The sequence below is a fragment of the Lampetra fluviatilis genome, chromosome 61 (assembly GCF_964198595.1).
Source record: "Lampetra fluviatilis chromosome 61, kcLamFluv1.1, whole genome shotgun sequence".
In the NCBI taxonomy this organism is placed as follows: domain Eukaryota; kingdom Metazoa; phylum Chordata; class Hyperoartia; order Petromyzontiformes; family Petromyzontidae; genus Lampetra; species Lampetra fluviatilis.
Window position 1 is genome coordinate 1,201,260 of NC_136335.1, and position 10,285 is coordinate 1,211,544.

Here is a 10,285-nt window from a genome sequence, read left to right on the forward strand (position 1 = left end):
TTGGTACCGATATGGCCATGACATTGACGGTGTTGAGTGTACTCTGTGTCTGTGTGTCTGTGTGTCTGTGTGTCTGTGTGTCTGTGTGTCTGTGTGTCTGTGTGTCTGTGTGTGTGTGTTCTCTACACCACTGCTCCCCAGTAATGGGAGCGGTAGTGTAGCGGTTAGCGCGCTGCACTACAAACCTGGCGACCCGGGTTCGATTCCCGCTCACGGCAAACACCAGTGACGATTATCTAAACCGGTCCCGGGCCTCCCCTAGGTCGACTCAGCCTCAAATGAGTACCTGGTGTGGTGTGTAAACATCGCCACTGGGGGAGACAAAGGCGGTCGGGCGTGGTGCTGGCCACCCACCCCCTCATGTGCCGTTCCGGCCTTCATAGGTGCTCGCTAACAGCACTTGCCCCTACAGTCTGTTAAGGCTATACGGGGGATCTTTATCTTTGTCTTTGTGTTCTCCAGTGTGAATGGGCAGTACGCAAGTCGAGGGAAACTCGGACTGGCATTGTTGGGCAGTCCCGAAGCCAAAGACGTGAGTAACGTCCAAGTTTCACGTTGATTCTGTGTGACCAGGAGTCTTGCCTGCAAGAGCGAGTGAGTGAGTGTCGGGGGAGCGAGTGAAAAGATGAGTGAGATGGTGATGATGAGTGAGTGAGTTCAGGTTGATTTTGTGTGACCCAGGCGAGAAGCCACGAGACCATAATAGGAGTCTCATTTGCAGGAGTGAGTGGATGGGTGAATGAATGAAAGAATGAGTGAGTGAATGAGTGAGATGGTGGGTGGGTGGGTGATTTATTGAGTGAGATGATGATGAGTGATTGAGTTCAGGTTGATTTTGTGTGACCCAGGTGAGAAGCCACGAGACCATGATAGGAGTCTCATTTGCAAGAGTGAGTGGGTGGGTGAATGAGTGAAAGAATGAGTGAGATGGTGGGTGGGTGGGTGAGGCAAGACTGCGTTGGCTGGGTCATGTAGCCCGCATGCCCAGCCACCGCATGCCTTAACAGCTATAGTTCGGCCGGATCGAGGGGGCTAAATGGGCGCGGCACGGGATAGAGAAGAGATGGAGTGATGTGGTACAGGAGAACGTGGAGCTGAGTGGACTTGCCGATGACTGGTACCAGCGCAGTCAAGATCGGCCTCTGTGGAGGAGGCTCGTGAAGGACGCTACTGGGTAGTTGGAGACATTCGCCCTCCAACAACAACGGAGGGCGGAGGAGCGACGTTCACAACAACGAGCGGAGCGCCGGGTGGCTAAAGCACAGCAAGTTGGCACAGTAGGGGGCACAGGTGGTGCATCAGCCAGTCGTCTCGGTCATCTCAGTCAATCGACCTGTGGCACCTGGGTCTGCCCCGTGACCTCCTGCCAGCGGGCGTTCGACACTTCACGTGGCCTCAAGGTGCACATGGCCTGGCACAAGCGTCGTGGTGATGTCACCGCCACTTAGTGGCGAATGGCAGTTGTTGTTGAGTGATCGAGTGAGATGATGATGATGAGTGAGTGAGTTCAGGTTGATTTTGTGTGACCCAGGTAAGAACTCAAGAGGCTAGGATAGGAGTCTAATTTGCAAGAGTGAGCGGGTGGGTGGGGGAATGAGTGAAAGAACGAGTGAGTGAATGAGTGAGATGGTGAGTGGGTGGGTGGGGGAATGAGTGAAAGAACGAGTGAGTGAATGAGTAAGACGGTGAGTGGGTGGGTGGGGGAATGAGTGAAAGAACGAGTGAGTGAATGAGTGAGATGGTGAGTGGGTGGGTGGGGGAATGAGTGAAAGAACGAGTGAGTGAATGAGTGCGATGGTGGGCGGGTGGGGGAATGAGTGAAAGAACGAGTGAGTGAATGAGTGAGATGGTGGGTGTGTCGTGCCGGCCTTCATAAGCGCTGCTCGCTAACAGCACTTGCCCCGACGGTCAGTTGAGGCTACACTGGGGGGATCTTTGTCTTTTGTTCTTGCAGTACAAGTTGCTGTTGTACGGGCAGCAGAGGAAAACTGTGACCAGCGCCAGGATCCACAGCTCCTTCGCATTCAGCGTAAGCCTCGCGAAAGCGTGAGTCGCCAAGTCTGGTGGCTTGCCATTGCCGCCGTACCCAGCCGGAGCCAAACCGTGGCCCCGCAAGACGTCTGAGTCTGGCTCGGGAGGCCAAGCAGGACCACGATCAGGACTTGCCACCGGTTCACCGCGTCCGCCACGCGCATCTCCGCTCATTCACCGCGTCGCCCACACGCGTGTCCGCTCATTCACAGTGTCCGCTCCTTCACCGCGTCGCCCACGCACGTGTCCGCTCATTCACCATGTCACCCACACGCGTGTCCGCTCATTCACCGTGTCGCCCACACGCGTGTCCGCTCATTCACCGTGTCACCCACACGTGTGTCCACTCCTTCACCGTGTCGCCCACACGCGTGTCCACTCCTTCACCGTGTCGCCCACACGCGTGTCCGCTCATTCACCGTGTCACCCACACGTGTGTCCGCTCATTCACCGACGTCAGCGGCACGGCTCGCTTGCGGCAGTGGAAAGCAAAAAAAAGAGGTACCGATCTGAACCCACGCGGGAATCTTTCTCTGCTGTGTTGCAGGTGCAAGCCAACAATTACGCCAGTTTCTACGACGACCAGCGCCAGAACTGGTCGATAATGTTCGACAACGAACAAGTCGCGTCGGACTTCTCCACCCAGGTCTGTTGCCGCATCGCTCGCCGTGCGCGCGCCCGCCGCCTCTTGCGTGTGTCGGGCTTGCCGCTCGCTTTCGGAAGCGTCGCGCCGAGGAGATTGACAGCGGCAGTCGGAATAATCTGAACGCTCGACGTCGTTCGTAGACGTGAAGGGAAAAAAACGTGGGGAGCGGTGGTGCAGCGGTTAGCGCACTGCGCTACGAACCCGGCGACCCGAGTTCGATTGACCGCTCACGGCCAACACCGGTGACGATTATCTGAACCGGTCCTGGGCCTCCCCTAGGTCGACCCGGCCTCAAATGAGTACCTGGTGCGGTGTGTACTAAACATTGCCACTAGGGAGACAAAGGCGGCCGGGCGTGGTGCTGGCCACCCACCCCCTCGTGTGCCGTGCCGGCCTTATCGGTGCTACTCGCTAACAGCACTTGCCCCTACAGTCTGTTCAGGTTATACGGGGGATCTTTGTCTTTGTGGTCATGTTTACCACGGGGAGCGGTGGTGCAGCGGTTAGCGCACTGCGCTACGAACCCGGCGACCCGAGTTCGATTCACCGCTCACGGCCACCAACACCGGTGACGATTATCTGCGAACCGGTCCTGGGTTTCCCCTAGGTCAACTCGGACTCAAATACGTACCCGATGCGTTGCGTAGTAAACATCGCCACCGCAGTGTGGCGCTGTCCACCCACCCCCTCGTGTGCTTGCTAACAGCACTTGCCCCTAAAGTCTGTTGAAAGGCTACACGGGGGATCTTTGTCTTTTTTTCTTGGTTCTTTCGGTAATGTCACGTAGAAGGGAAATAATAAAATAATAAAAATCAAACATAATAAAATACAATTCTCACGACGTTTCGGCCACAACGCAAGCAGCCGTCCTCAGGTGGAGAACAGGTCTGTCGGAAAGACAGCGTCTGAATGGGCACCACCAGGCTTGGCAGCGTCTATTTCTTTCCGACAGACCTGTTCTTCACCTGAGGACGGCTGCTTGCGTTGTGGCCGAAACGTCGTGAGAATTGTATTTTATTATGTTTTATTTTATTATTTCCCTTCTACGTGACTTTACCGAAAGAACCAAGAAGATGAATCCCTGCAGTCACGAAAGCTTTAAATCGAAATATAACATATTATATAATGATATTATTATTTTCTTATCCAATATTAATTGATTATTTTTATTTATTATATTATTATTTTATTATGTTGTATTTTTATTATTTGATTATTTCCCTTCTACATGACTTTACCGAAAGAACCAAGAAGATGAATCCCTGCAGTCACGAAAGCTTTAAATCGAAATATAACATATTATATAATGATATTATTATTTTCTTATCCAATATTAATTGATTATTTTAATTTATTATATTATTATTTTATTATGTTGTATTTTTATTATTTGATTATTTCCCTTCTACGTGACTTTACCGAAAGAACCAAGAAGATGAATCCCTGCAGTCACGAAAGCTTTAAATCGAAATATAACAATATTATATAATTATATTATAATTTTCTTATATAATATTATTTTATTATTTTAATATATTATATTATTATTTTACTATGTTTTATTTTATTATTGTATTATTTCCATTCTACGTGACTTTACCGAAAGAACCAAGAAGATGAATCCCTGCAGTCACGAAAGCTTCAAATCGAAATTTGTCTTTGTTATCTGCAGGTGTGTTTGGCCAAGTGGCAGGCCACCCCCCGGGAGGAGCTCGGCAAGGCCCTGATCCAGGATTTGCGGCTTGGAGAAGGTCAGGGCGTGGAGGCAGGCGACAATCTGGAGGTGGAGTACACGGGCTGGATTCTGGAGCCGAGCGGAGCGCTGGGCGAGGTGACGCGCACCACGCCGTGATCGCAACACACTTTTCAACTGTTGCGAATTTTTATTTATTTTTAATTTTTTTTTATTTTACCCAGAAGCGGGCAAATGATATCTCGGCCAAGTGGCTCATCACCATCGTCGTCGTCGTCGTCGTCGTCACCGCGTGGAATTGTTGAACAGCAGCCGCCAAATACTCTGAGTGCGCGTGTGTGCGGCTGGTTAGGTAACCCGGCGACCCGAGTTCGATTCCCGCTCACGGCTGACGCCAGTGACGATGAACTGAACCGGTCCTGGGCCTCCCCTAGGTCCGCTCTGCCTCAAATGAGTACCTGGCACGTTGTGTAGTAAACATCGCCGTTGGGGAGGAAAAGGCGGCAGGGCGTGGTGCTGGCCACCCACCCCCTCGTGCGCCGTGCCGGCTTCCGTAGGTGCTGCTCGCTTAACTGCACTTGGCCCAGCAGTTTGTTCAAGGCTACACGGGGGGCCTTTGTCTGTGTGTGTGTGTGCAGGTGTTTGACAGTAACGTCGGGAAGGAGAAAATGATGCGGCTGAAACTGGGCAAAGGAAAAGTGATTAAGGTAAAAATGCGAAATGAGTTTTTACTTTTAATAATGACGTGAAAATAACTTCACCCGTTGATGAAAGCAAATTCTATGAGACCTCCTTTACCAGTGGCAAAATATAGTAGTAGGTTTTTACCCTTTAAACCGGTACCAATCAACTTCAAGGACAGTGCATATCATTACCATTATCAGAGTTGTTTCTTTTTGTTTGCATTTTGACTGCTTGTGTTGCGGTTATTGCAAACATGATGCCTTGTATAAAGGTGTCAGTTTTGTACCAGTATAAAGGGTAAAAACCTACTACTAAAGCAAATTCTGTGCGGGATTTCGTGTGGGACGACAGAAGGCCCTGAATAGGCCGCAGGACATGGGAAAGATCTGAATAACTTTTCAGACGACGTTTAAAATTCTAAAGAAAAATGTGACTCACGACAAACGAGTTCAATAATGTTTTTTGTATGTATTCTAAAGAAGGCAGCTGTAATCTTTAAAAATAAAACTTATATGCTCGGTTCTTTCGGTAAAGTCACGTAGAAGGGAAATAATAAAATAATACAAATATATTATTTGTGTGATGTCGCAGGGCTGGGAGCAAGGCATGCTGGGAATGGGCAAGGGCGGCCGACGGTTGCTGCTGGTGCCGGCCCCCCTGGGATACGGGGCCCAGGGCTTGCCCCCCCGAATCCCCGCCAACAGCTCCCTGGCGTTCCGCGTGGAGATCAAGCGAGTACGGAGCCAGCATCAACGCACTCACTCCCCCCACGAACCCGACCCCCGGACCCCCCAAACCCAACTCCTGCCTCTCCCCTTTCATCTCACTCCACTCCCCTCCACACTCTCTCCTGCCTCTCCCCTCTCATCTCACTCCCCTCCACACTCTCTCCTGCCTCTCCCCTCTTATCTCACTCCACTCCCCTCCACGCTCTCTCCTGCCTCTCCCCTCTCATCTCACTCCACTCCCCTCCACACTCTCTCCTGCCTCTCCCCTCTCATCTCACTCCACTCCCCTCCACACTCTCTCCTGCCTCTCCCCTCTTATCTCACTCCACTCCCCTCCACGCTCTCTCCTGCCTCTCCCCTCTCATCTCACTCCACTCCCCTCCACGCTCTCTCCTGCCTCTCCCCTCTCATCTCACTCCACTCCCCTCCACACTCTCTCCTGCCTCTCCCCTCTCATCTCACTCCACTCCCCTCCACGCTCTCTCCTGCCTCTCCCCTCTCATCTCACTCCACTCCCCTCCACGCTCTCTCCTGCCTCTCCCCTCTCATCTCACTCCACTCCCCTCCACGCTCTCTCCTGCCTCTCCCCTCTCATCTCACTCCACTCCCCTCCACGCTCTCTCCTGCCTCTCCCCTCTCATCTCACTCCACTCCCCTCCACGCTCTCTCCTGCCTCTCCCCTCTCATCTCACTCCACTCCCCTCCACACTCTCTCCTGCCTCTCCCCTCTCATCTCACTCCACTCCCCTCCACGCTCTCTCCTGCCTCTCCCCTCTCATCTCACTCCACTCCCCTCCACGAACTCTCCTGCCTCTCCCCTCTCTCCGTGCGCTCCCCTCCACGCTCTCTCCTGCCTCTCCCCTCTTATCTCACTCCACTCCCCTCCACGCTCTCTCCTGCCTCTCCCCTCTCATCTCACTCCACTCCCCTCCACGCTCTCTCCTGCCTCTCCCCTCTCATCTCACTCCACTCCCCTCCACGAACTCTCCTGCCTCTCCCCTCTCTCCGTGCGCTCCCCTCCCAGGTGAGGTTTGCCCGTGACGCCGGCGCCACCGACCTCCGTGACTGCCACTCTCCGTCGCCCGCGCCCAGCCTGGTCGAGGCGCCGCCCACCCTCACCGCCCCACAAACGCCACCACCCCCCCCCGGGTGGGTAACACCGTGACGGTGGCGACGGTGTGAGTCTGTGGGTCTCTGTGCGAGTCTGTGGGTCTCTGTGTGAGTCTCTGGGTCTCTGTGTGAGTCTGTGGGTCTCTGTGCGAGTCTGTGGGTCTCTGTGTGAGTCTGTGGGTCTCTGTGTGAGTCTGTGGGTCTCTGTGCAAGTCTGTGGGTCTCTGTGTGAGTCTGTGGATCTCTGTGTGAGTCTGTGGGTCTCTGTCTGAGTATGTGGGTCTCTGTGCGAGTCTGTGGGTCTCTGTGTGAGTCTGTGGGTCTCTGTGTGGATCTCTGTGTGAGTCTGTGTCTCTGTGTGAGTCTGTGTCTCTATGTGAGTCTGTGTGTCTCTGTGTGGATCTCTGTGTGAGTCTGTGTCTCTGTGTGAGTCTGTGTCTCTGTGTGAGTCTGTGGATCTCTGTGTGAGTCTGTGGGTCTCTGTGTGAGTCTGTGGGTCTCTGTGCGAGTCTGTGGGTCTCTGTGTGAGTCTGTGGATCTCTGTGTGAGTCTGTGGGTCTCTGTGTGAGTCTGTGGGTCTCTGTGTGAGTCTGTGGGTCTCTGTGCGAGTCTGTGGGTCTCTGTGTGAGTCTGTGGGTCTCTGTGTGGATCTCTGTGTGAGTCTGTGTCTCTGTGTGAGTCTGTGTCTCTGTGTGAGTCTGTGGGTCTCTGTGTGGATCTCTATGTGAGTCTGTGTCTCTATGTGAGTCTGTGGGTCTCTATGTGAGTCTGTGGGTCTCTGTGTGTGTCTATGGGGCTCTGTGTGAGTCTGTGGGTCTCTGTGTGAGTGTGTGGGTCTCTGTGTGAGTCTGTGGGTCTCTGTGTGTGTCTATGGGTCTCTATGTGAGTCTGTGTGTCTCTGTGTGAGCCCGTGGGTCTCTGTGTGTGTCAATGGGTCTCTGTGTGAGTCTGTGGGTCTCTGTGTGAGTCTGTGGGTCTCTGTGTGAGTCTGTGGGTCTCTGTGTGAGTCTGTGGGTCTCTGTGTGAGTCTGTGGGTCTCTGTGTGAGCCCGTGGGTCTCTGTGTGTGTCAATGGGTCTCTGTGTGAGTCTGTGGGTCTCTGTGTGAGTCTGTGGGTCTCTGTGTGAGTCTGTGGGTCTCTGTGTGAGTCTGTGGGTCTCTGTGTGAGTCTGTGGGTCTCTGTGTGAGCCCGTGGGTCTCTGTGTGTGTCAATGGGTCTCTGTGTGAGTCTGTGGGTCTCTGTGTGAGTCTGTGGGTCTCTGTGTGAGTCTGTGGGTCTCTGTGTGAGTCTGTGGGTCTCTGTGTGAGTCTGTGGGTCTCTGTGTGAGCCCGTGGGTCTCTGTGTGTGTCAATGGGTCTCTGTGTGGGTCTGTGGGTCTCTGTGTGAGTCTGTGGGTCTCTGTGTGAGTCTGTGGGTCTCTGTGTGAGTCTGTGGGTCTCTGTGTGAGTCTGTGGGTCTCTGTGTGAGCCCGTGGGTCTCTGTGTGTGTCAATGGGTCTCTGTGTGAGTCTGTGGGTCTCTGTGTGAGTCTGTGGGTCTCTGTGTGAGTCTGTGGGTCTCTGTGTGAGCCCGTGGGTCTCTGTGTGTGTCAATGGGTCTCTGTGTGAGTCTGTGGGTCTCTGTGTGAGTCTGTGGGTCTCTGTGTGAGTCTGTGGGTCTCTGTGTGAGTCTGTGGGTCTCTGTGTGAGTCTGTGGGTCTCTGTGTGAGCCCGTGGGTCTCTGTGTGTGTCAATGGGTCTCTGTGTGAGTCTGTGGGTCTCTGTGTGAGTCTGTGGGTCTCTGTGTGAGTCTGTGGGTCTCTGTGTGAGTCTGTGGGTCTCTGTGTGAGTCTGTGGGTCTCTGTGTGAGCCCGTGGGTCTCTGTGTGTGTCAATGGGTCTCTGTGTGGGTCTGTGGGGGGGAGGGGAGCAGTGGGGGCGAGACGTTACGGCGAGCGTGGCTGGAAGCGCGTGGTCTCCGCGTGTCGCCGCAGGTCGGACGAATCCGTCAAGTCTCGGTCGCACTCGCTCACCGAGCAGCTCACGGTGAGTGTCGGTGATACCCCCACGCCCCCGTGGGGTCGTCTCGCCCAGTCGGTGCGGTGCTGATGGATCGTGGGGGGGGGGGGGGAGGTCGCGTTGGGTTCGGTGTGACCTGGTGGGCACGCAACACGGCCCGGGTAGGAGTCTCGGCTTGTGAGAGGGGTGGGTGGGTGGGTAGTTGGGTGGGTGAATGGGTGGGTGGGTGAGCTGAGTGGGTAGGTAGGTGAATGGGTGGGTGGGTGAGTGAATGGGTGGGAGGGTGAATGGGTGGGTGAATGGGTGGGTGAATGGGTGGGTGAATGGGTGGGTGAATTTGTGGGTGGGTTGGTGGTTGGGTGAGTGAGTGAATGGGTGGGTGGGTGAATTGGTGGGTGGGTGAGTGAATAGGTGGGTGAGTGAATGGGTGGGTGGGTGAGTGAATGGGTGGGTGGGTGAATGGGTGGGTGGGTGAATGGGTGAGTGAGTGGGTGGGTGGCTGGGTGAGTGAGTGAATGGGTGGGTGGGTGGATGGGTGAATGCGTGGGTTGGTGGGTGGGTGAATGCGTGGGTTGGTGGGTGGGTGTGTGGGTGAGCTAGTGAGTGAGATGGGTGAGGTTCTATTTGTTAAACCCGGGAGAGACCTCGCTAGGGCCAGGGTAGCCGTTAGTGGGCGGCGATCGCTGCCGCCGCTGCTGCTGCTGCTGCTCGGTCGACGCGTGAAATCGCCGGGCAATTTTCGAACGTGCCAAATCTTTCGGAGCGCGTCTCCCGGCACAACCCGCCACCAATCCGGCGGGCTGTGCCGGCACTTGCCCCAACGGCTCCGTGCAGGCTACATGGCGGGGTGGGTAACTTTTGTCTTTGCCTGCGGGTGCAGAGTCAGCCGGACTCGGTGAGGGCGAAGCTCATCTCCCGGATGGCGCGAATGGGGCAGCCGCTGCTGCCCATGGGCGGTGGCGCCACCCCCGCTCAGGGGGACACCAGCGACTCGGAGCACGAGGTGGCACTCACCTGCACACTCACCTGTACACTCACCTAGACACTCACCTGTACACACACCTGTACACTCACCTAGCCACTCACCTAGCCACTCACCTGTACACACACCTGTACACACACCTGCACACTCACCTGTACACTCACCTAGCCACTCACCTGTACACACACCTGTACACACATCTGCACACTCACCTGTACACACACCTGTACACACACCTGTACACTCACCTGTACACTCACCTGTACACCTGTGCGTGTTTGTCTCCCGTGGACGGCACAGGATGGAGGCCTTGCCGTTGGCACTCCCGGTGGGGCTGTGCGCACACCCTCACCACAGCCACGCGCCGTCCCCACCAGCACGCCCACCACGGCCGGTACTCCTCACCACTCGCTCCT

The 10,285-nt window shown here is 54.8% G+C and overlaps 1 protein-coding gene across 6 annotated transcripts in view; it reads left to right on the forward strand.

Annotated features, from left to right (window-relative positions):
- FKBP15 (FKBP prolyl isomerase family member 15) overlaps nt 1-10,285 on the forward strand; it is a 44,159-nt gene that overhangs the window by 11,825 nt on the left and 22,049 nt on the right. For all 6 annotated transcript variants that reach the window (XM_078881489.1, XM_078881488.1, XM_078881490.1 and 3 more), the window contains exons 4-13: nt 463-532; nt 1,955-2,029; nt 2,579-2,677; nt 4,350-4,508; nt 5,009-5,077; nt 5,646-5,789; nt 6,807-6,931; nt 8,863-8,914; nt 9,768-9,890; nt 10,170-10,263. In XM_078881489.1, the coding sequence (XP_078737615.1) occupies nt 463-532; nt 1,955-2,029; nt 2,579-2,677; nt 4,350-4,508; nt 5,009-5,077; nt 5,646-5,789; nt 6,807-6,931; nt 8,863-8,914; nt 9,768-9,890; nt 10,170-10,263 (1,010 nt within the window). The remainder of the gene's footprint in view (nt 1-462; nt 533-1,954; nt 2,030-2,578; nt 2,678-4,349; nt 4,509-5,008; nt 5,078-5,645; nt 5,790-6,806; nt 6,932-8,862; nt 8,915-9,767; nt 9,891-10,169; nt 10,264-10,285) is intronic.